The 23,632-nt window shown below is 54.7% G+C and overlaps 4 protein-coding genes and 1 pseudogene across 9 annotated transcripts in view; all 5 read right to left on the bottom strand.

Annotated features, from left to right (window-relative positions):
• Nucleotides 1-4,816: 4,816 nt before the first annotated feature.
• On the bottom strand, nt 4,817-7,962 carry LOC130706689 (thialysine N-epsilon-acetyltransferase-like). 4 transcript variants are annotated; one of them, XM_057539384.1, is made up of 7 exons: nt 7,806-7,962; nt 6,660-6,811; nt 6,476-6,527; nt 6,256-6,339; nt 6,055-6,156; nt 5,872-5,912; nt 4,817-5,738 (listed from the first exon to the last, which is right to left on the bottom strand). In XM_057539384.1, the coding sequence occupies exons 1-7, from the start codon at nt 7,873-7,875 to the stop codon at nt 5,571-5,573; spliced, it is 669 nt and encodes a 222-aa protein (XP_057395367.1). In that variant the 5' UTR covers nt 7,876-7,962; the 3' UTR covers nt 4,817-5,570. The 4 variants fall into 4 exon arrangements, with proteins under 4 accessions (XP_057395367.1, XP_057395368.1, XP_057395369.1 ...); XM_057539385.1 differs by lacking the exon at nt 6,055-6,156; XM_057539386.1 differs by lacking the exon at nt 7,806-7,962 and having other exon boundaries at nt 4,819-5,738; nt 6,692-6,763.
• A 123-nt stretch (nt 7,963-8,085) lies between these two features.
• On the bottom strand, nt 8,086-12,644 carry LOC130706686 (transmembrane protein 102-like; annotated as a pseudogene).
• Nucleotides 12,645-16,137: 3,493 nt separating this feature from the next.
• The window catches only part of LOC103018148 (uncharacterized protein SPEM3-like), a 29,154-nt gene continuing 21,659 nt past the window's right edge, over nt 16,138-23,632 (bottom strand). For 2 of the 3 annotated variants that reach the window (XM_057539381.1, XM_057539382.1), the window contains exons 7-8: nt 16,962-17,019; nt 16,138-16,843 (exon numbers count right to left, since the gene is read on the bottom strand). In XM_057539381.1, the coding sequence (XP_057395364.1) occupies nt 16,275-16,843; nt 16,962-17,019 (627 nt within the window). In that variant the 3' untranslated portion in view covers nt 16,138-16,274. Of the gene's footprint in view, nt 16,844-16,961; nt 17,020-17,167; nt 17,371-23,632 lie in introns of all 3 variants that reach the window. The other variant, XR_009006857.1, reaches the window with a different exon arrangement.
• LOC130706687 (uncharacterized protein SPEM2-like) lies at nt 18,086-19,818 on the bottom strand. Its single transcript, XM_057539380.1, has 3 exons — nt 19,681-19,818; nt 19,472-19,529; nt 18,086-19,338 (listed from the first exon to the last, which is right to left on the bottom strand). Exons 1-3 carry the CDS (start codon nt 19,816-19,818, stop codon nt 18,086-18,088), a joined length of 1,449 nt encoding a protein of 482 aa, XP_057395363.1.
• LOC130706688 (spermatid maturation protein 1-like) lies at nt 20,576-23,558 on the bottom strand. Its single transcript, XM_057539383.1, has 3 exons — nt 23,008-23,558; nt 22,851-22,908; nt 20,576-22,651 (listed from the first exon to the last, which is right to left on the bottom strand). Exons 1-3 carry the CDS (start codon nt 23,149-23,151, stop codon nt 21,987-21,989), a joined length of 867 nt encoding a protein of 288 aa, XP_057395366.1. The 5' UTR covers nt 23,152-23,558; the 3' UTR covers nt 20,576-21,986.

Raw genomic sequence — 23,632 nt, 5'->3', positions numbered from 1 at the left:
AAATGCAACTTAGCACAAGATTTGATACCTAAATGCGGAGAAAATCCAAAAGAGGAAAAATTGTTACGGAGAAAGGATAGTAGAGGGGAAACTTAGGATTCGTAAACTAAGATAAGTAAGAAATTTCGATAGAAGTGAATAAAATAGCCAAGAAATTAGGATCATGTGTTGTGCAGTAATCATTTAGCAAATATTTATTTAGCCCTCACTGTGTTCCATCCACTGTGGTAGGTCGTAAGGATACAAAGACAAGATGTGGTCCCCAAAACAAGGATTTTATAATATATTGGGGAAGGAGCAGACAAACACATTTAAACAAGTAAGTGCATGGAGTTCATTTGAACATGGGATAAAGATAAGGACTAAGTTTTGAGGGAATCCCAAGGAGACGAACAATGGTCAGTTGTTCTTCAGAGTGATAGGGAAAGACTACTGCAGGGGAGGTGATGCAAATTGAGATTTGAGGGATAAATAGGCATTTGCTAGAGGAAAAGTGCAGTAAGAGTATTCTTGAGAGACCAAGAACTACAATGGTGCAGAGGAGCAGAAAGAACATGTCCTTTGGGGAACCACAACTAGTTCAAATAGCGTTTGGCTTGAAGTAGGGAAGCTAGACTGTGAAGGACTTGTAAATCAGGTTAAGGAAAATGGTCTTCACTTTATCCATACTGGAGAGCCACTGAAAGATTTAAAGCAGTAGTATAATGTAATAAGATTTATGTTTTACAACTGTGGGGAATAGATTAAAGAGAAAGGGCATCCCAGAAGGCAGTGAGAGCTGTGAGGAGCTGTTGCAGGTGAGGAAGATGCTGAGGACCGCCTTGGATTAGGGCTGTGGGCAACAGAGGTACAGGTTGATTTGAGCCTGTTAAATTTGCAATAGAATCAACAAGAATTGGTGATAAGGATGGGGTGGAGTCAGTGAAGAAGTGGGAGGAACACAGATTTCTACCTTGGATTGCTGAGTGCATGGTGATGCCAGTCATGGAAGAGAGAACATACGAGAAAAAGTTTTGGAGGAGAAGTTGATGAGTTCAATGAGTTTGATTGTGCTCTTTGAGTTTGAGGGTCCACCATCCAGGTGGTCATGTTCCCTTGTCTTCAACAAACTTCTCTTTCAGATCCCAATTTAAATATAATTTCATTAGCCTTCCATTATGCCCACACTGGTTTAGGTCCCCTGCCTTACACTGCCAAAGCATCCCATACTCCTGTGTGGCACACATCATGGTTGTAATTTTAATCATTTATCCAGCGTCTGTCTTCTGCCATCACACTATGAGTAAGCCCTATGAGATCAGAGACTGGGTTCCAGGTCTGTTTGTCCCCAGCATTGTATACTCAGTACTTAGCACAGTTCCTGGCACGGCAAATATTAACTGAAGGAACCAATGTCCTGTAGGTCAATGGACACACTAGTGTGTGGCCCAGGAGACGTCTGGGCTAGAGAGGTGAATGTGAGAATTATCAGCGTATTAGACATAGTTAAAGCTATAAGAGAAAATTAGATGTCTAAAGAAAAGTGACTTAGAAATGGATTGGGTCCATGATAAAAACCCTCAACTACAACAGTATTTAAAGGGCTGGCAGGGAATTCCCTGGTGGTCCAGTGGTTAGAACTCCATGCTTCCACTGCAGGGTACCGGTTGGATCCCTGGTTGGGGAACTAAGATCCCACATGCCGTGCAGCGTGTCCAAAAATTAAACAAAGAAACAAACAAATAAATAAAGGGCTGGCAAAAGAAGAGGTGCCTTCAAGAGTGCCTGAGAAGGAACATCAGTAACGAGGGTAGCAGAAATAATAAAAGAGGGGGCTTCCCTAGTGGCGCAGTGGTTAAGAATCCGCCTGCCAATGCAGGGGACACGGGTTCGAGCCCTGGTCTGGGAAGATCCCACATGCCGCGGAGCAGCTGGGCCCGTGAGCCACAATTACTGAGCCTGCGTGTCTGGAGCCTGTGCTCCGCGACAAGAGAGGCCGCGATAGTGAGAGGCCTGCGCACTGCGATGAAGAGTGGTCCCCACTTGCCACAATTGGAGAAAGCCCTCGCACAGAAACGAAGACCCAAGACAGCCATAAATAAATAAATAAATACAATTAAAAAAAAAAGAAATAATAAAAGGGACTAGACTATCAGCAGTGATTCTGATAAGGAGTAGGGAGGGAGAATTAGAGAAATTAAGTGGGACAGATTATCAGGAGTGCTGGCTGTCAGGCTAAAATGTTTGGGTTTGGACCCTTAAGCAACAGGAGTGGCTGAATTTTGTCTTGGAAATGGCACCATCATCAATTTCCAAGCCTCTGGCAACAACAGTCCTCTCAGATTTGACTTTTGCTCTTTTTCATCTGCTTTAGTCATTGTTCATTCAGGCCAAGGATGAGAGTGGGAAAAGGGGGAACAGCATTTCAGATGGGGAAATGGCATGTACAGAAGGCCCAGAAGGGAGACTACAGTGCATTTAAGGTACTGGAAAGAGTCTAACATGGTCAGAACTGACTTGCTGGGGAAAAAAGGCTGGAGAAAAGGTGAGTACATAGGTTCTGGGAAACAGGCTGTCAAGAGAGGGGCAAAGGTCCCTAAGATGGATGTGAAAGGGGACTCCAAAAGTGTAGCCTAAAGATCAGACTGTGTGCTGGAGCAGGTCTAAGGGCTCCGTGAGAAAGTTCTTCAAAATGAAATAGATCAAATTCCTTACGTGTTTGTATATTCTTAAGAAGAGATTAACATAACTAGGGGAGAATTGGGGGATAAATTAGAGTACACAGAAAACTAAGCAAATGAATAAAAGATACAAGGCAAGTATTAATTTCAGGGAAAACAAAAATGATGCAAGAAAGAAAAACACCTATAACAATCCACATGGCTCAACTGTGAAGAACATTTGCATAATCATAACATGTAAACATGAAACACAGATCCATCCAGAGTTATGATATAATATTGGAGGGATGGGAGGATGGGAAGTAGGGATGGGGTGAAAGAGGGGTTGGAAAAGAGGGTGAGCAATGGGAGGTCAATACTAGTGCTCGAAACAGAAACATCAAGAAGTAGCAATAACTGGACTTCCCTGGTGGCGCAGTGGTTAAGAATCCGCCTGCCAATGCTAGGGGACACGGGTTCGAACCCTGGTCCGGGAAGATCCCACGTCCTCGGAGCAACTAAGCCCGTGCGCCACAACTACTGAAGCCCACGCGCCTAGAGCCCGTGCTCCGCAACAGGAGAAGCCACTGCGATGAGAAGCCTGCGCACCGCAACGAAGAGTAGCTCCCACTCGCCGCAACTAGAGAAAGCCCGTGTGCAGCAACGAAGACCCAATGTGGCCAAAAAAAAAAAAAAGTAGCAATATCTGTATGCCATTTTGAATTTGAAATATGAAGGTGAATACAAAACCCCCCCATAACAATACAATTTAAAAACTCAATTGAAAGTGATTGACTCTGAAGAGCTGGGGAATTGGGAGACTACTGTTTTCTTATATAGGTCTTGTAGAGATATTTGACACTTTAAATAGTATACTGTATATCTATGATTAAAAAAAAATAACCCCATGGAAGGGGGGTAGTTACAGAAGGAGGCTGGGAGATCAGTTAGGAGGTTATAGCAATTTTCAAAGAGAGGTGATAGTGGAAGTGGGGTTAGGGATGTGGACAGATTTGAGAGATATTTTAAGTGATCTCTATTCTTTCTTTAAAAATCCCTCCCCCTAAATGCCCTCCCCTCTGTTCTCCCTGGAATGGACAGAACCCAGGTGATTTTCACTCCATACTAGTCAGCCCCAGCACTTAATAGAATCACCCTACAGGAGGTTAATGAAGTGATGAGTGGGTGGGAGACCATGGGGTGGCTGCAGAATGGATTGATGCCGGGGTGCAAAGACACCCTATGAAAACCGGTAAGATCTGGGTCAGGGTGAGCGAATAACAAAAAAACAAGTGTAAACTCTGAAAAGCAAAGACAAAACAGGACGGGGGCAAGATCCATTTTGGAAATATTGTTTCCTAGTTCATAATCTTTTCTTCTGCATTAGTATTTAAAGTTTTATTTATTCATTTTTCTGAAGTACTACATGGGCGAGGCACAAAATTCAGAAGATCCAAAGTGGCATGGGGAAAAGTCCCCTTCCTTCCGTTACCTGGACACCCAGTTCCTCTCCCTGGAAGCAACCACTCTCTGCTTGTTTGTGTGTCCTTCCAGAAATAATTCATTCTGAGTTAAGTTTAAAAAGTGCCATCAAAAGATAACTTGTTCATGTTTAAAAGATATTCATCCCTGCCAGATTAGATGAGCCAAGGGCATGAAACTGGATTCTTCTTGCTCCCATCTGTGGAAGGGGCAGACAAGCTTCATTATTTCTCAAACAAGTTTGTCCTAAAGGCCCATCTGTTGTAAACTCGTTTTAAGGGCCCAAAACTGGCACCACTCTGGAAGAATTTGGGCCTTTGAAGTGTTGTTTGGCTGAATTGTATTTTTTTTTTTGAATTTTAAGATGGATCTTCAACTCTCTAGACTCCATTGATCCTGTGTTTTACAATTTACACATTTATGTTACCTGCTTGTCCACTTTCAGTGTCTAAATTATGACCATTTAACCAATGGTTCCTCCACAAAAGGAATAATATGTTACCACTGAAAGTGAGGATGTGTTTAATAACTTAGGAAGATGTTTCTGATTTATTGTTAAATGAAAAAACAGGTTGCAAAAGAGTTGATCCCATAAATCCCCACATACTTAACTAATTATATGTATATATGTACATTGAAAAAATCTAAGGAATCAGTACCAAAGGGTTAAGAGTAGAGATGTAAGTAAGGCTATGGATTTTATTTTTATACGTCCCTTCAAACTTCTCTACAACAAACCTGCATTACTTGTATAATAAAATATTATGAAAGTAGGAAATGAACCTGTTTCCCTTCTTGTCTCCATGGGTCCTAAAGGTTTGTTTTGGTTCTGTTGAACTGAAAAAAAAGGCTTTGTGACTTTTGAAAAAGAAAAAGCACTCGCTAGCTGAGCGGATTTTTTAAAAAGTTGGGGCCAGTGGTCCTTCCCAGTGTCCCTAAAATGCCGCCACCAGGTGGCAGCCTGTTCCATCTGTTGAGTCGGTGGGCCTGCCTCAGTCTCGGATTCCACACAGCCCAGTCCAGACACTGGAGGCCTTTGTCTGGGTCCCAGACCTGACCAACAAGCCTGATATATATGCTAGAGGCCAGAGCCAATATTCTGGTCCATTGTGGGTGAAAGTCATCTTAGGCCCACTTTTATCCCCAGGAGCAATATCCACTGACCAGAAAACACTGAGGAAGGGTCGTAATAGCTGAAGCTTGTCACATCCTCAATTCCTCCACCCAACACCACATCAACACATGGGAATTCTCATTTATTTTTCACCCTTAACAAGGAGGTGGGAAGGCTTGCCTCTTCCTCACCTCTGTTCTTTCCATCTGGGAATATTCACCTCCAACCCTCCTTCCCTTCCTTCCGGGAGGCCTTGGTCAGTGGAGACAGTCTCTGAGGACTGCTTGAGCTGGTGGGGATGAAGAAGCTGAAATGGAGATCCCCAAGGGATGGCGTCACTTTCCTGCCAACTCCCTCATCGCCTCTCCTTCAAAGCGAAAGCAGTGCCAACCTTCAGCTTCCGTCAGATCTTGGGCTCCTAGGGCCTTATACAAGTCCATAGCCCCCTTGTTCCAGTCTAGGACTGCCAGGCGGAACTGGGAGCGGCCCTTATCCAGGGCCACCTGTGGGAGAAGACACCACTCACTTTCCTGGGTCAAAAAGGAAAAGACTTTCTCGCCCTCCATTCAACCCAGGTGCCTCCCATACAGCTTTGCTTTGCCAGCGCCCAGCTTGTAGCTCCATCCCTCTCCTCACCTCAGCCACTTTTTTGATTATTTTGGAGCCAATCCCCTGACCTGATGTGGGGAGAAAAAGACAAAAAGAGGGATTGTCTGAGTTGAAGGGGATCAGAAAAGACCATAGGCTAGGATTAAGAGGCAAGGGATGGTGGTCCAGTCTATGGGTTGCTTTTCTCCCAGCCTGGCCTCTGCCCAGTACCCCGATACTCTGGCTTCACGTAGATGCCTTCCAGATAAATGTTTCGTCCCTTCCATGTGCTGTAGGTGAAGTAGTATAGCCCATAGCCCACCACACAGGGCCCTGAGAGAGAAAAAAAGAAGGGTCAGGCCGCTGGGCACCTGGGGGAGAGACCTTTGAGGCTGACTGGAGAGGGCACCTCTGAGATAGGGGTGCTCTTACCCTGTGGCTCCCCGGGGACAGGAAGAATCTCTGCTACCAAACAGTGATAGAAAGGATTCTCTCCAAAGCCATCTGCTCTCAGGGCTGCAGAGATCGGAGTTGTGACAAAGAGATAGAGACAGAAGGCCTGGGTGTGTGCCCAGTCTGGAGTTACTGCCTGGGGAACCCATCCGTCACTTCCACCCCAGCCTCCGTCAGGACTCAGGTGTTGGGCCCGTACCTTCTTCACTGATCTTCACCTGGTCTGAGAGTTTCTCGTACTCAGCGAGTTCCTACAGCGTGCGGACAGAGGCTAGATTAAGGCAGGAGGGCCTCGCTGCTCCCAGAGCAGGAGCCCTGGGCGCGCTCCTCCCTCTGCTCCCACCTCCTCCTTCCCGCCCCCACTCCAGCAGCGCCGCTCTGACCCCCTCTGGGACCCCGGTTTCCGGCCTGCAGCCCTCAGCCGAATCAGCCTCAGGATATTTCCACAGTCTCCCTCCTTGGCTTCTCGGATCAGCACGGAAGCCATCCCGATCTCCACCGTCTGGGACCGAAGTCCAGGATCCCCACTTCCGTTCTGCAGGACCGGGCGAAGAGCAACGGGGACCCTTTAAGGGGCCTCCAAATTCGGATCCCGGAAAGCCGGGGGAGTGGTGGGGAGCGAGGTGGTGGGGGCGCCGCGGGCTGGGAAGCAGAAGCCCGATTCCGGCTGCCGCGGGGCCGAGAGAGTGGTGGGACTAGCGGTCCTCACGGCCTGGTAGCCCCTAATTTCGGGCCCCGCCAGCGCGCACCTGCCAGCCAATCAGCTTGCAGAGCAGGCATGTCCCCGCCCACCCGCCAGCTCTGCCCCTATGGCCGGGTATCTTGACCGCACTCCCCGCAGGGGTCAAGGCTGGACTGCCGAGGCTTCCTCGTTGTTCTTATCTGGGTGTTCCAGCCTCCGTTGGAGAAACCCCACGGCTCGAAAGATACCTCCTTCTTTAACTGAAGTGTGCAGTGATTACCTGCTCTACCCTTCACCCCAACTCACCCATTCCAGCCCATCCAGACTCGGGGTGAGCCCCAAGACCTCCAGCTCTTGCCTACTGGCTCAAAGTCTTACTTCTCTTGGGGGCATTTGTATTTTAAGATGGGTCAGGGAGAGGGTGATGAATTTCTACTGGTAAATGGTTAGGCCTTGTAGTAGACGGCTAAGAGAAGATAATGGGGAGAAGGGGCCAGGACTCTTAGTATCCACTGAATCACACTCAGAGACAGCACCTCCCTATGCAGCAAGCCTCAGAGGCCTGGGAAAATACTGAGGGAGGAGCTCAGAGTAGATACCAGGCACTGTGCCTGTATCATCTCGATTCATCCTCATTCACAGTAGCTCCGGAAAGTAGGTATTTTTTCACATTTTGCAGACAAGGACACTAAAGAACACAGGTGGGGTGACTTGCCCACAGTCACCCAGCTAGTATTTGGGATTCCATGTCTCAGCTCTAGGCCTTACGGAGGATGCTACTTGGGGATCCGGGCATGACTGTTTCTAGATCTCATGTTTACCTTACCCCTTTGAGGCCCAGACTTACCCGGGGCGAACGGCGCCCCCAACGCCCCCAGCAGCAGCAGCAGCAGCAGCAGCAGCGCCCCTGGTGTCATAGCCCGCCCGCGTCGCTCAGTGAGTCCGCTTGGGTGAGCCGCCAGGACAGCCAGCGCAGGGGAAGTGACGAGGCGCCCAGGAATGTGCACCTGTTATTGGGGGGCAGCCCAGCCCACCCGCCCCGCCCCGCCCGCCCCGCCCCTGGGACTTGATCCCTCCCCGAGCAACTGCCAAAGCCTGCTACCCACAGATGGCAGATAACACTTCAATTGTATAAATCGTCTTTAATTGAGAAAGCATGGAGTGGAGACCGGTCCCCTGGGAGCAGAGCCTTTTTGGGTACCTGACATCCAGCTGAGGTAAAGCAAGTTCTGTTCAGTTAGAAGCTGGAGGGGTGTATGAGGTCTAGAGACCAAGAGGCCCTCACCCTCCTTGGCCTGACCCGTAGGGGAGAAGGGTGGGACTTATTGCTGAATTGGGGTCTCCTCATTTGGGGAGGTCAAAGCTATGTCCCATTTGTCTTTTTGATTCTAGACCCATTACCCTAAAGACCTCAGCTTTAAAGGGGACCTGGAAGGAATTCCTGCTGAGGTAGCTAAGTGTTCACGTCCCCCCAACCCAGGCACAGGTCCAGTCATGCCATAGTTCTGGCCCCTTCCCCATCCTAGCTGCCCTTCTATGAGCCAGGGATTCCTTCCAAAATTCCTCTGCCCTTCCTCAGCCTCTGTTCCCTGGCAGGACCCCAGCTGAGTTGCAGGAGCTAGAAACTGCATGTAAAAAATAAGGTTAGCATTCTATAGGAAGAATAAGATTTTTGGAAAATTGTCTAGGGAAAACAAGAAGTGGTTCTTGATCCATCCAGAACTTAGTTCTTTGTGAATCATAGCTGTGTCCTTTCCAGAGCTCCTGCTTAACAGGTATCACTAGAGAAGGTGGGAGCGTGGGTCTAGAACTCTTACTCTAGAGCAATAACATGGCTATATAGGGTCTAGTTCCATCCTAGAGGGAAGGGCTGAGAGTCGTGGTCTATGTCCTAGAGCTGAGATTCAGAAGGAAGTATGGCTCCGTACGTGTCTAGAACATCACGCTCTAGAATTGGGTGTCTCTGGGGTAAGAAAGTTAAACCTGTGGTGATCTGAGACTGGCTCAATTCAGGCCAAGACCAACAGCTGGACAGGGCCCAAATCCAGCCTCTCTCCACTTGGAAACCAGGGGTCCATCTGGGTGAAGGACAGAAGCCTGATGGATCCAGAACAGAGCCTGGCAGCATGCCTGTGTTCCAGCACAGACCCTGAGTGCAGAAATGGCCCTGGCTGGGGTGCCTGGTGTTCCAGAACCTGTCTGGAACAAGGCAAAAGGTGGAGTAGGGAAAGAAGGAAACTAATCCTGAGCTCCAGTGGACCTATAAATCTATGGCTTGGTGGCCATGAAAAGGGCAAAGGGCTCCAGGAACTGGCTGAGCCCGGGGTGCAGAAGATTTATGCCCTGGCTTTGTCAGTTTTGGAACCCCCCGCGCCATCTCGGGAAAAGGCTTTGGAGGGTGTGAGTGTGGAAGGAAAGAAGTGATCAGCCAGGACCATTTTCAGACATCCCCCTCTCTGACCCCTTTCCCGGGCCCAAGGATCTGAGGGTCTCAGCAGCCCCGGAAGTCACGGCCGGCCCCTAGGCTCCCTCTGGGTAGAGCACCTGGTGGGACCTGGCTGCTCAGGGCATGAGCGTGGCAGCAGGGGTGAGAGCAGGGCCAGAAGCAGGGCTGGGAGACAGGCCGTGGTGGTGGCGAGGGCAGGGAGCCTCCAGTCCGGGGACTGCATGGCAGGGGGCAGGGGGCCTGGAAGGGGAGGTCTCAGGGACACTGTGGAGAGAAGGCTCCCGGTACACAGGGGAGGGGGGACGGTCTTAGAGACAGGTGGAGCCAAGACAAGGCCGCATGTCTCGCATGTCTCGGGGTTCAGAGGAGGAGGGACAAGGAGGCGACTCCACTGAATGGAACTCTGGATGGGGGGAGAGGTTGGGCTTAGATAGATGGAATGGCAGATGCCCCGAGAATGGAGAAAGGGACCCTACTGCCCGGGATGGAGGACAGAACTGGATGAGGAAGGTGGGGGAAATAACTGAAGAGATAGCGGTGGTGGTGAGGTCTAGCCTGGGGTGAAATCCGGCCTCCTTAATATCTCTGCTTTTGTGTGAGACAAATTGGTCAGTCCCTGGTCTCCATACCTTTCTCCTTTACACGTTTTTTCAGCAAATATGTTACCCCCATCCCTATTGACTCCTAAGAGAAAAGACCATAAGAACTGGCGGGAGATGGATGCCAGAGGCTGCATGGGAGCAGGAGGGGTGCTGGCCACAGATTTGGAAAGTGGAGAGGCCAGAATGGAACGACCTGTGCCAGGGATGCGGCGGGAGGAGGGTGGGAGGAAGCGGAGGAACCGGCGAGGAGGCCTTCTAGAACGGGTTCTTCGGGCCCAAGGCGCTCAGCCTGTCTCCCAGGTGAGGGGAGCAGTCCCCTCCACATCCCGCTGGCCAACAGAAGCACATTCCAGGTTAGTAGGAACAGCGTCTTTAATGGGCCCCGCCTCCCACGCCGGCTAAGCCGCCCCCCTTGCGTGCAGCCTTGGCCTCTTCCACAGCGGCGCGCGGGCAGGGTCCCTGCGAAGCAGGGCCAACGCCCGGAGCAGCGAAGCGGCGCCGTCCCCCGCACCGAGCTTTTGGCCACTCAGAAGATAGTGGGGCAGCGTCCCGGCCTCGAGCACCCGGCCCAGCTCATCCAGCAGCCCGAGGCAGCAGGCGGCCGCATTCTCGGGTCGCGCCAGATAGAGCGCGGGCAGCCGCTCGCACGCCCAGTAGAGCAACGTCCGCAGGAGATAGGCGCCGCGACCCTAGTCCCGGCCACCAGCGGGCGCAGCAGCGCCTGGGCCGCCGCGTGCGCTTGCAGCAGGGGAACGGGTATGCGCGTCTTGAGCGCCAGCTCTTGGCGGGCGAAGCAGAGCTGCCATCCGAAGGCGCCCGGCCGCTCTGTGCCGCCGCCGCCGGGCACCAGGTAGAAGGAAGACGACTCCGAGGCCAGCGGGCCGGCCCACGAGTGGCTCCGAGCCTCCTGGGGCCAGCCGGCCACGGACACCACGGGGATCAAGTCGAAAAGCAGGAGGCGGCGCGGGGGCCCAGGCGTAGCCAGGAGGATGGTGGTGACCCCCGCGTGGCGGGCTGCGTGGACCAAGCGCGGGGCACCCGGGACCGGAAACAGGGACTCAGCGACCGCAGCCAGCGAAGCAAAGAACCAGGCAGCCACCTGGGCGGGGCACAATGTGGGCCATGCCTCCCGAGCCTCCGACGGCTGTGGCACTGGGCTAACGTCGGCTGCTTTGGTGACGTCACCATTCGTTGTTTTCAGTGGTGAGGGAAAGTCAACATCGGTTACGTCTTGTTGAGGCAATTCTGGCACTGAAACATTACTAGGTGATTTTTCCAAAGACTCGTGTGCCTCAGGCTCAGTGACGTCACCGTGCAGCTGGTCCACGGAGATTTGCGGATCCTTGGGAGTTTGTTTGCTTTGGGCTGGGTAGATCGAATCACGTCCTCCTGGGACTGGGGGTCCTAGGCAATCCTGCCATGCCTCCCGGACCGAGGTTCCGCGTACTTGCTCTGGGAGGAAGAGCCATGCGTAACAGGATCCCACGTCCGGTTGCAGCTCCTGCCCAGTACCATCTAGCGAAAGCACGGGCACCAGGAGGGTGAAGCTGGCGTCGTAGTGAGGTCCCCGAGCGTAGGGACCTAGAGGCGCAGGCCCCAGATCCAGGGAGCCCTCGCGAATCCCGCCACGAAGCAGCAAGAGCTCTGCCTGAGGAGGAAAGCGAGGGTCCCGGCGGTGAACGAGACCTAAGGAAAGAGAAGGGATCGTAAAGGCGTGATCCAGAGCCGGGGCGGGGTGAGGCGGAGCTGAGAGCTGCAAGTTCCCGAAGGCTGGGAGGGTTACTTACCAAGCAAAGAGAAAACAAAGTCCTTGGCCTGGCGGAGATCTGGTCCTGGCTTGGGACCTTCACTCCAGCTCTCCTGCACACCCAGCTCCTGGATCAGCTGGGTTAGTTCTTGCAGCTGCGCCCCAGAGCAGAAGTCGATGTCCGTGAGCGGCCGGGCTGGGGCTGGGGGCGGTGGGCCCCACCAGGGAGCACTCCCCCAGACCGCGGAAGCCATATGGCTCTGTCGTTTTGGGGCTAGGAAATACACAGACGGGAGGAAGCCCAGACGGGCCGTTCCTTTTGCTGCGGAAAACTGGCCCCCGTTCTTTTCTCTTCCAGAGGCCAAGAGGGTTCCCAAGGCACAGTCCGCCAATGGGTCTGCAGACGAAGGGCCCTAAATTTAGTCTTGAAAGGGAACAAATAAACACCTCCTCCGTCCTTGCCCTTTTCTCATATGCTGGTCCCCGCCCCCATGGAACGGTTCACCTGACTCAGCAGGTAGAAAGTAGCTGTTTGGCCCCTCCTAAGGAATGCAGTAGCCTCCTTCGCTGACCCTTGTCTACGTCCCCTTACCTCTTTTTCAGAAGAGGCTAGTGGTTTACGGCTTCCCTCTTAGGGGTAGCTACAAAGGCTGGGAAGAGAACGGATAGGAAGATTCAACAGGTAACTTCTTCCTGCTGCCTGCAAGGCCACACCCCTAAATTATAACCACGCCCCTTTCTGGAGGCTGTCGGGGTGGTTCCGGACCAGCCCGGCCTCCAGTCAGAGTTCAGTCCATCCTTTCGCTCTGCAGAGATCCCGCGGCTATCCTGGGAGTTGTAGTTTGTCTTCAAAACTACCAGGGCGTTGGGGCCACGCCCCCACATCCTTTCCGGTTCCGTTGAAGTAGTGCCTGATGGAAGTTGTAGTTTCTATGCAGATAAACTATTCTGTGTCTTTACAAGACCAGGTCAACCGCACAAACACTCCTTGGGGTTAGAACAGAGGCCTAATAGGATGGATCTGAATAGCAAACAATAATGAGGGACATACACTAGGGCATGCGGAGAAATAGGGGACTCTACATCTCACTTGGGAGTAGAGGAGCCCTGGTCATTTAAATCTAGAAGGGTTCTTGCATGCAATTATAACTTCATTTTAGAGGTGAGACTGCAAGCCTAGAAAGGTTGCACATGACTTGTCCAAGGTCAGAGCTGAGCCAGAGAGGTGTTGGGAATGGGCTCTCCCGCTGGGACGTATCTCCTTGGAATCGGTGGTGGTAATGTTAGACAAGAACACACTGATAGTGTGCATGTAGTGACCCAGGGACGGACATCTGACTCAGGGAAGGGACATATTAGTGTTGCCCACCTCAGACACACAAGTGGTGGCAGGGAAAACACTTTGCAATCTCGCAGCTTATGTGTGTATACAGAAGAGCTATCAGGACTGAAAATCAAGTCCAGAGGATACTCCAGCTGGGCTAGGGCAGGGCAATGAAAAATTATGAAGGGAAGGAAATTGCTTTCAGCGGCCAGTGCTATCATGGACACAGCTTAAGTCCAGGCTGAAACTAGGAGCCAGAATAATAGGACAGAAAGATAGGACACCAGAGACACGCTCACAGATTAGACCAATGCATTGCTGGACCAGGAATTCTTACATTCCTTTTTCCTAGGGGTCTGTCTCCACAGTGAACTAGGCCTAAGTCCATGGGCAAGAAAATTAAGTGGAGACACCTCGAAAAACTTAGAGACCTATGAAGGAGGGGACCGTCAGAATCCAAGGCTCAATTTGGGGAGCCTAAAACACAAGGTTTCCTAGTCACTGACCAAGAGAGGTCTTCTCCCTCAGTAACCACGAGCCCCAAACACAGCCCAGAACGGGGGAGGCAAGTTTCCATACCTCTGGTCGTGACCCAAGAGACCAGATCAGGAAAACTGAAGCCTGGGCTTCTTCTCACAGTCTGGGGAAATCAGGCGTTGGGTGTCCATGCCTACATCTTACCTCCTCCCCAGAGGGTGGCTTCTGAGCCACCCTAAAAAGAACTAAGTTCCCTGGGCTCTGGGGGAGCTTTAAGATGCTGGGGGTGGGTGACAGGGAAAGGAAAATTGCTCTAAACTCTAAAGCACTGCTCTCCAATAGCATTTTCCATGATGATGGAAACGTTCTAAACCTGTGCCGTCCAATACAGTATCCGCTAGCTCCATGTGACTACTGAGCACTTAGAAGATCATGACACTGAGGAACAGAATTTTTTCCTTTTTTGGCCAAGCCATGAAGCTTGCAGGGTCTGAGTTCCCCGACCAGGGATTGAACCCCGGCCACAGCAGTGAAAGCGCCAAGTCCCAACAACTGGACCACCAGGGAACAGAATTGGACGCCAGGGAAATTCTGTTCCCTGAGGAAGAGAATTTTTAACTTTTTAACTTAATTTTTAACAGAATTACTTTTCCTTAATTTTAACTACTTTATATTCTAATAGGCATATTTGGCTAGTGGCTACTGTAATTGACAATGCAGCTCTAGGGCCTTGGGGATAACGGATTTAGCTAGACAGCGATGGAGGGAAAGCAGGGATAGTTTAGGTCCTCATCAGGCCCTGTGGGATGGGGCTGGGGTGGATGTCCTCACACAACCACAGAACACTTCTCTTGTCTCTTTATTCCTCATGCATATCTGTCCCCTGATATCCCCACTCCTTGATGGTCTCCGGTGAGTTGTTGGATGTCTCTCGGTGAAGGCGCCTGGGAGACAGAGCTTCGCATTTGTCCCTGCCCGCTCTGAACTGTCTCTGGCGGGCGTCAAAGACCACACGCCCTAGCCGGGTGCCTGACCCAGGACAGTAGGGCTTCCAGCTGGTCTTGGGAGGCGTAGACATCTGGCGATAGTTCTGGCAGGCTTTAGGAACTGTATCCATGGCGTGGTACACCCAGTCTTGGCTGCCTGCTCGCCGGGAGGATGATTGCAGCTCAATCAGCACAGGTACCTCTGAGAAGGTTTGCAGGTCATTGTAGGTCACCTGAGCCTTGGGAGAGCAGGAGTTCTGACTGGGTGGGACAGAAGTCCATGGTATGTGCTGCCCTGCATCCTCCTTTCGAGGAACTGCCTCAGATCTAAATAACTTCCGGGTCTGATGTGGGCCCAAAGCTTGGACAGAGTCAGTTCCTAGAGGGTTCTTGTGGAGGCCTGGATTTGGGGTAAGGCCTGGGTTTCTGGAAACCCTACACTCTCTTGCAGGGCCTGGGGTCCTTTGGAGGACAGAGCCTTGGTTGAGGCCTAGACTCTCACGAAGTTCAGGGGGTTGGGGCTGGTTTGGGGTTTGGGACGTAGTGGCTAACTGGGGAGGGATGGGGCCCTGGGAAGAGAGGACAGACGGAGGAGACTTGGAGGTTGGGGGAAAGGTGGGGGGTTGTATTAAGGCGGAGGGCTTGTGGTGGTTGCTGTGTTGATGAAGGACAAAGGATCTGGGAGAAACAAGAGGCAGAGAAAGAGTGCATGGTGGAGGCATGGCGCATGGTGAGCTCTGGGCACTGGTTGGAGAATGGAAGCAAGGTTGAGAAGGTGCAGCATCCTTGGAGTACACCAGGAATTTGGGGTAGACTGGAGCCTGGGGGTCCGTGTTTCTCTTCTCAGAACTGCAAGGATGGAAGCTGCAGTAAGGGAAGGTCTTGGACTGCACAAATTTGTCTTTGGCATCATTTGAGATCTTCCATTCCATATTCCCCAACTCCAGGTAACCCAGTATGGATCCTGTGGAGGGCTTGGCACTGTCCCCACTACATTGCTTCAGTGTTTGCTCAGCTGTACCAGAGCTCACCAGACCATGCCCCTCTTGGGGCCTGCAGACGGTACCCAAGTCCTTTCTGGAGTACCCAGAGTTCTGAGGGGGACACACATGGACCACGTTCTGCTTTACCCTGCGGGCATCGTAGACCACCTGGCCGGAGGAGAGGCCTTGGCTGAAGGCAGACAAGGTAGAGGGAATAGAAGCTAGGATGGGGGTCGGGGTGGTGGAAGGGAATGGAGTGGTCGTCAGGGCCATGACCTGCACTGGGACAGAGGTTGTGGCAGAGATCGGGACAGGGGCTGGTGTAGGGGCTAGGGCAGGAGTAGTAGCAGGGGCAGAAGTTGGGGGAGGGACTGGGGCCGAAGGTGGGGGAGGGACCAGAGTGTTGGCATGGGTATAGGTCAGATGAGCATGGGTCAGGGTGCAGAGAGAAGTGTGGCCCAGGGACTGGGCTGAGGCATTTGAGGGGGCCTGGGCTTGGGCCTGGGCTGGGGTATGGGCTGAGGTATGCTCAGGGCCATGGACCTGGGCAGGGCTGTGCTCAGGGGTGAGGGCTGGGGAGGGGGTCTGGGCCTGGGGGGTGGTGTGCTCAGGGGGGTGGAACGTGGAGCAAGTCTGGGCCTGAGGTGGGGCGTGCTCAGAGGGGTGGGTTGAGGAAAAGTTCTGGGCCTTGGCAGGAGTGTGCCCAGTGGGGTCCACTGGGGAGAAGGCCTGGGCCTGGGCGGAAGTGTGCTCATGGGCGTGGCCTCGGGAGCAGGTCTCGGCCTGGGGTGGGGGGGGGGGTGTGCTCAGGGGGGTGGGCTGAGGCGAAGGTCTGGGCGTTGGCAGGAGCATGTGCAGGGGGCTGAACTGGGGGGCGGGTCTGGGCCCGGGCTGGAGCCTGGGCTGGGTCATAGTCTGGGGTCTTCGTCTTGCTCTCTTGGGGCAGGCGGCCTGGAAGCACGTCCACCTTGCTCATCCTGCGGAGCTTGGAAGATGTCTCTTGCCTGGAGTAAAAGGTGGCTCGGGACTTTAAGGCTGTGACCGGAGGGGCCTCGCCAGCTCCCACTACCCCCTCCTTCCACAGTCCCCGTGGAGCCTCCATGGGAGCCCCAGCCCGTCCACACTGAGGCGGCATCCAGCAGCACCCAGAAGCCTTCTCATTTTTTGAGTCTGGTATCCACGAGTCAAGGTGGTTTGGGTGCCCGAGCAGGAAGCTTGGGCGATGGCGGAAGCGGGAAGAAACTCTTGAGCGCAGGTTCTTGGGATCCACGGAGCAGCGCATGCACATGCGATGGCTGCCTACACAGCTGGCTTGCTTGTCTGCGGGGAAAGGCGAGATGGGACAGGGCCTGGGTTCCTGAGGGGCTGAGAATCGAGGCAGGGATAGAAGAAAGGGGACAGGCCCACATCCCCTGAGCCCACGCTGGCGCCCACTCACCTTTGGGGAAAACATGACGGAAAAGTGTCCGCAAGGAGCTCTTCAGATGCCTCCGGAGCTGAGGGAAGCAGGGGAGGGGGGAGGCCGGGAGCAGGGTGAGCCCTGAAATCCAACCCTTGTCCGGCCACACCCCAGCAGCCCTCCCACCTCAGCCCCTTCAAGACCCCAGGGCTCCCCCAACCCCGCTGCCCAGATCCTGCCCTGACCAGAGTCACCACGTTGATCCCCACGTTGAGCAAGATGAAGCTGCCCAGGATCAGAAGAATTGAGTCTCCTAGGTCCTGGCATTTCCTGGGGTTGGTGCCAGAGCACGGCTGGGCTCGGTAGTGGCTTCGCTCACCCATGGCCGGGGGGCCCAGGACTGCCTGGGCCCCCCGGCCTCCACATAGTCACTGGGAGCCAGACTCCTCTGGTGGGGGAGGGGGAGAAGGACTGGGTCATAATGGGGCAGGTGGTGGGGTCACAATGAGGGAGGGGGAGGAAAAGGAGAGCCCAGGGTGGCATTCCCTGGTAACCAGGGTCAGGTAAGCTGAGCCTGGACAGTCAAACAGGACCCGGAGGCCGGCACACCTCCCCTCGAGCGGTCAATCATTCACTCACCGCCCGCTGACTCACTTGTTCAAATGACACATTCCATCTCTTGGCCCCTCCTGAGACTAGGAAGACCTTGGCCTCAGAGCCCTGGGGAAGGCCTGGCTGGAGTCCAGAGCCTCAGCCTTCTTCATGCCCTTCACTGGGCGTGGAGCTGGACCTGCCCAGATGTGGAATCTCCCAGTTTGGGAGCAGCTTCTTGTATGAGGCTCTCTGGGGACAGGGACAGCTGAGACACAGAGGAGGTGCCCAGAGACCAGTGGTTTGGAGTCTGCAGCTGCAGATCTACTTAGTGCATGGTATAGGACCAGGAGGGGCCTGCTGGCAGGACTGTGGCCACTAAACCAAGGGGACCCTCAGGCCAAGAAGGGGACACTGGCTTCTTATTGCAGGAAGCCAAGGGCAGGGACCCAGGCTGGCAGAAGGAGTGGCGCTTCCAAGCCACAGACCACCAATGCTTCCTGGACTCTGGCGCTCTTTATTCCTCTCTCCATGCCCTGCCGCCCCCCGCCCCCGCCCCCGTTTGCTGCTGGTCAGTTCATTTTCCCGGTCTGGCTCCCGTGCAGAGAGGGCCTCGAGGCCGAGGTGGAAGGTGGCAGCGAGTTGGCCCGCGCTCGGCTCTCCTGCACTTGCCGCTTCAGCTCCAGGCTGTCATACACCTGGTAGTTGGCATTGCCCCCCGGGTTCCGGCTGAGTGGCATGAAGGTGGGCCGGGGCGGAGGGTGCTCGGTAGCCTGGACGTCGGGCAGGGGCTGGGAGGAGCGGACGAGCAGGGCTGAGCTGGGAGCCGGGGCCCGCCGGTACGAGGCCTCGGCCAGCACCGTGAGGGAGGCAGAGGTGGTCAGAGGGCGCCGCACGGGCGGCATCTCGGCCCATTCGGCCGCCCGGCGCCGTACCTCGTGGGGATCCCGGGAGTAGTTCAAGTGTTCCGTGGAGGGGTGCGGGCTGCCGTTGGGCTGGCTGTGAGCACAGCTGGGGAGGCTCTGTCTGTGGGCCTGGGGGGAGTTGCGCTGCCGGGCTTCGGGCCGGCAGCCCCGAGGCACCAGAGCGGATGGAGGCTCAGAGCCTTCCAGACCACGCTGCCGCTGATTCCAGCAGTCATACGGGAGTTGGCCCCTTGAGGGGTAAGTGCTGTGCCCCCCAGGGACCCACGAGGGGTTAGGGGGCAGCCGTCGGGGAGGTGGTGGAGACGAGGGCCACTGGTCAGCCTCCACGTTGCCCCAGATGCGGGATGGTGAGCAGGGGGCCCCGAGGGACTGCAGCCTTAGCTCGGACTTGGCCTCCACACGCTTGGGCATGCGGCGCGGCTCGGGCGACAGGTAGAGACAGGGTGGTGGCAGGCTGGCCAGGATCCCACCCTGGCGGCCCCAGAGGCCCACGTTGGAGGGCAGGCCCATCCGCTGGTAGAGCCCTCCCCAGCACCCCCGCGGGTACTTGGGTTGTGGGAAGGAAAGGTCATCCTCCTCCTCCAGGTAGGAGTCCGGGTCCTCCCGATCAAAGGAGGGCATCAGCCGCAGCTGTGACATCCTGTGGCTGCGATGCAGCCTATGGAAGACTGAGCGGCTGTAGGGGAATTGTCTGCGGTTCTTCGGTCTCCGCTGGTGGCTGCAGGGGCGGCGGCTGCAGCTGCGGCTACGGTTGTGGAGATGATGGTAGGAGGACGAGGAGTAGCAAGTGGGCCGGGCCGTTTTCACTTCCACAGGGTCCAGGGTGCAGTGGATGTGGACGTCTCGGGCCTTGGCTGGAGGATATTTGGGGGAACTTTCACAAGCCTGCGAGATTTCATCTGGGGGAGGCGAGAGTCCGTGAGGGCAGGGCAACTGTCAGAAGAGTTCAGGGTTGGGAACCTGGGGGCCTGGGTTTCTAGGGCCCTGGGAATGGCGGGGGCGGGGTGCCCCCTACCTGTCTTCCGTACTTACTTTTCTGAGTAATCCAATAGATGGTCTTGTCTAAGGCATTCTGGAGCCCATGCCATATCTGGGGGGAGGTGTGTGAAAATGAAGGCCAGGCTCTCTACCCTCACCCCCGTCCCAGCCAAGACCGTTCCTGCAGACGGAGGTGCAGGCTGCAGCTGGTTCCCACCCTCAGCCCTCTTCACCCCTACTGGTGGTCCCCAACCATCGCTGACCATAGCTGCCCTGTTGATCCCAATGTTGACAAGAATGACAAGGCCCAGCAGCAGGAGTAGGAAGTCCTCCACATTCTGGGTACTTTCTTGGTATTGATGGCAGCACCCCAGGTTGTCATACCAGAGCTGGTTTTCCATGGTGGGGGGCTCCTAGGGCCACCTGGGCCGCCCCCCCCCCACCACCACCGGCCCTGACCCACACTGCACTCATGCCAGGACCTGGGGTCACCCACCAACAGGTGAGGGAGCATGGTCATAATGAGGCACGTAGCAGGGAGTCACAATGCGCAGGTGGCCAATCTTTCATCCACTCAGCTGGCCCTTTATGTGGCCATCTCTGCCCTCGGCTCCCACTACATGGAGCTTAGTCCCCAGAGTTCAGTCTGTCCTTCTGTCTCCATGGGGCCATGCTTAACTTGATTTGCAAACATGGTTGCTACAGATGAGAGACAGTCTTCATAGGCACTGAATCATGCATAAAGGATTTCCTCCATTTCATTGTTCGAGACATTATGGCAGCTTATGTAGCCTGTTGGGATTCCCCACCCACGCCTGCTTGGGGCCAGCAGCAAGGGTGACTAGATGGATGAGTGACAGTAAGAGTCCCCTCTGGGGTCGCCCCACTGCACCATCCCCTCCTTGTCCTGCCCATTTCCCTGTCATAACCCCTCTAGCACCCACCGTGCCCACCCCTTCCTGGCCAGGGGTTGCAGCCTTAGGTGTTGGTGGTCACTGAGCCCACTGGCCCCTTCGCTTCAGAGCAAGGGTTTGCCACCTTTGCCAGAGACCACCCCCAACCATGGCTTCTCTCCTTCCTAACCAACTGCCCTCCCACTGAGCCAACCCTCCGAGTTGAAAAACGGTTAGCTGCTGTCTTAAGAAAACCACATGAAAGTCACAAAGCACAAAATAGATGTAATTGTTGATATGACAAAAGGAATCTACTATTATAAACCGGGTTCATTGCTGGGGTCTGTGAAAGTGGTACCGGGGGAACCTCAAGTCATTTTGTTTGCACAATGAACATCTCAACAGATATAGAGGAACAGGGAGTTCCCGGGAGGTCCAGTGATTAGGACCCCGTGCTTTCATTGCTGAGGGCCCCGGTTCAATCCCTGGTTGGCGAACTAAGATCCTGCAAACCACACTGCATGGCCAAAAAGAAAAAAAAAGAAAGAAACAAATAGAAACAGCCAGTGGGCATTTTCCATCAAGACTCCAAACACATAGCAGGTGCTCAATATAGACCCACTTAATGGAATCAGCTTAAAATGATCAATAACGTTAGTCAAATGAAAATGAACAGAGAAGCAGGGTGATTCATAAAAGGCCTATCTGATCACATTCCAGGAACCCATCTGGTATGGAAGGTGAGGTCTAGTCCCTTCGACCTGGCTCCTTGTTCCCAAGTTGTGTGCGTGTGTGTGATCCCAACCGTCTAGAAGTAGGTAGGGCCTGGGTTTCCCTGCTGTCCAGTGGATGCAATATTCTGATGAGTTTACATGGGAAACTGAGGAAGGTGCGAAGAGACTCTGATGGGCCAGGCTGACTCAGTAGCAATGGGAATCTACCTGTGGGAGCAGGGGGACGGAGTGTCTGAGGCCATGAAGTTGATCCTTGGTGTCCGTGTGACCATGAATAAGTCACTTGGCGTCTCTGAGCCTCAGTCTCCTCATTTGTGACATGGAAGTGCTAATCAGAGGAGTGAGGTCACAGAGGGCTGTGTGGAGGCAGCCCTTGCGAGTGTCCTCAATATTTTATCCTCCGCTCCAAGCCTTCTTGAGTGTACAGGAGCTTCGGGTTCTGACTGGGGAACTGTGAGGGCCTGGGTACCCTCACTCTCAGCCATCCCTCCCCAAAGAAACCAGGGCTTCAGAGGGACCACACCTCACCTGTAGTTGCAGCCTAAACCTGGGCTCTGGTAGGAGCCGGACCTCTGAGAGACTGAGGCCATGGGGATGAGGGTCTCCACTCAAGTGCAGTACTGCCTGGGGATCTGCAATGGGATTTGGGGGGCTTCCCTGGGCACTAAAGAACAGAGTAGAGGCAGGTGGGAGCCTTGGAACCAAGAAGGGCCTGGGAAAGGGCTGAGGACAGGGCCTGGTGAGGCCAAGAGGTTGATGAGGGTCCTCAGGGCTCTCTAGGCCCTGTTGCCAGGGAGATCATTTCCTTAGCAACCAGGCTTCTGCGTGCTGTGTGGGCCCTGGCACCCCCCACACCACAACAAACCACCTCCTCTCTTCTTTTTATTCCTCTCCCAGTCACCTCTCTGTCAGGGAACGGTATACCCAGGCCTTTCCCGTCCCCTAAGCCGTGCTGGATCCAGAGACCGGGGAGTAACAGTGGGACAGGGCCTCCAACTCCCTGATCAGCTCCCGCAGCTGCCGCCTCATGTCTCTGGCATTATCGGCTACGCGCCCTGAGGAGTGGCGCCGGGGGATGTCTGGGACGTGGGCCGGGCCCAGGATGGGTGGCTGGGCTGGCGAGCACTGCTCCTGTTCTGCCTGGGGCCCCCCTCCACTGTTCCTGTGGCTCAGGGCCTGAGGGCTGTGGGGCGGGGGGTTCACAGGGTACACGTAGGCCTCTAGGCCCAGCTCTGACTGCGTCTCTCTTTTGAGCGGCCTTCCCTCTACAGTTTGCTGGAAGCGGATGGTCTGGGTAGGCGGCTCCACAGCATCCTGGGCCCAGGGAGTCCAGAACCCCTGGGTGGACTGAAGGCCTTCCCAGTCCCTGGGGCAATCCCAGTTGTGGGAGCAGATTGTTGTCTGCTGACGTGGGGGCTTCTCATCATCGCTGTCAGTGTCAGGGGCCCAGGCTGTAGGGCGGTGGGCGCGGCATGCTGAAGAGCCTCGACGGCGACGGCAGCGAGTGGGTGGGGGGGGCACAGCCATTTTCACAGGGTCCATGGTGCACCGAAGGCGGACTGCAGGGGGCTGGGTCTGCTTCCCAGGTGAGCATAACTTAGAAGTTTCTGTGGATCGGGGACAGGTGAGAGGCTGGTGGGGAGCCTGGCTCCTCCAGGGATGGAGAGGCAGGGTGCAGGAAGAGAAGCTGCATAGTTATGGTGTCTGAGCGGGGAGAGCGGGAGGGGAAGGGGCCCGCTTAGGGTCAGGGCCAGAACACCTGGTTTCTGCCTTTCCTATTCCCCAACCTCCCCATCCTCCACTTACCTTTCTCACAATTAACACGAAACTCGTGGTGTAAGAAGCCACGGAGTCTGCGCCAGACCTAGGTGGGGGAGGACACAGTGACCCCAGGCAGGCCCCGGCCACCCGGCCTGCCCCCCAGCCAACCTGCCAGCACCCTCCCACCCGGCCCCACTCTGACCAGTGTCACCGTATTGATGCCAATGTGAACGCAGATGATGAGGCCCAGTAGCAACAGGATGGAGTTGCCCAGGTCCTGGCAGTTGTTGGTGCTGGGGCTGTGACACGAGGCCCACTGGGGCCGGGGCTGCTCAGCCATGGCCATGGGAGTCCCTAGGGCCACCGGAGCTCCTAGGCCCCCAGCCCACTGTGCCCACAGTGCCACCGGCCGCCTTCCTGTCCCAGAGGCTCCTGGGGGTAAGCGGGTCACAATGATGTGGGGCTCTCCCTCACAATGTGCCAAGAGGGAGAGTCCTGGGCCTGTGTTTGACCCTCCAGCCTGGGCCAGGGCTTAGCAGAGGCCAAACCCTTCACCTTGCGTGTCTCTCCTGTAGCCAGCCACCTGCACCAGCCCATAGGCCCTCTGGCCTGTTCGGTGTCTGTCCCCATCAGCCCCTGCCTGGTCCTCTACGCCAGGCTCTGACCTCTGCACAGACACTGGTCCTGATCTTAACTCCCCAAACAACCCCATTACCAATGACCACCTCACCCCAGCACCCAGTCCCCCTTTCTCTCTGACCTCAGAGCTGTTCACTGGAAAGGGCTGTGGGCTCGGACCCCCTCCTCCTCCCTCACTGGCAGAGTCA

The sequence above is a fragment of the Balaenoptera acutorostrata genome, unplaced genomic scaffold (assembly GCF_949987535.1).
Source record: "Balaenoptera acutorostrata unplaced genomic scaffold, mBalAcu1.1 scaffold_898, whole genome shotgun sequence".
NCBI classification, from domain to species: Eukaryota; Metazoa; Chordata; class Mammalia; order Artiodactyla; family Balaenopteridae; genus Balaenoptera; species Balaenoptera acutorostrata.
This window is presented reverse-complemented; position numbering and strand designations above follow the sequence as displayed.

Excerpts from the sequence above, each read along its gene's own strand:
- LOC130706689 (XM_057539384.1), bottom strand. The coding sequence starts at position 7,875 with ATGACACCAGGGGCGCTGCTGCTGCTGCTGCTGCTGCTGCTGGGGGCG. Across the intron at positions 6,340-6,475 it reads GGTGAAGATCAGTGAAGAAG|CCCTGAGAGCAGATGGCTTT; the intron begins GTACGGGCCCAA and ends CGATCTCTGCAG. Across the intron at positions 5,739-5,871 it reads TAATCAAAAAAGTGGCTGAG|GTGGCCCTGGATAAGGGCCG; the intron begins GTGAGGAGAGGG and ends CTTCTCCCACAG.
- LOC130706687 (XM_057539380.1), bottom strand. The coding sequence starts at position 19,818 with ATGGAAAACCAGCTCTGGTATGACAACCTGGGGTGCTGCCATCAATAC. Across the intron at positions 19,530-19,680 it reads GGATCAACAGGGCAGCTATG|ATATGGCATGGGCTCCAGAA; the intron begins GTCAGCGATGGT and ends ACCTCCCCCCAG. Across the intron at positions 19,339-19,471 it reads CTATTGGATTACTCAGAAAA|ATGAAATCTCGCAGGCTTGT; the intron begins GTAAGTACGGAA and ends CGCCTCCCCCAG.
- LOC130706688 (XM_057539383.1), bottom strand. The coding sequence starts at position 23,151 with ATGGCCATGGCTGAGCAGCCCCGGCCCCAGTGGGCCTCGTGTCACAGC. Across the intron at positions 22,909-23,007 it reads GCATCAATACGGTGACACTG|GTCTGGCGCAGACTCCGTGG; the intron begins GTCAGAGTGGGG and ends TCCCCCACCTAG. Across the intron at positions 22,652-22,850 it reads TCGTGTTAATTGTGAGAAAG|AAACTTCTAAGTTATGCTCA; the intron begins GTAAGTGGAGGA and ends CCCGATCCACAG.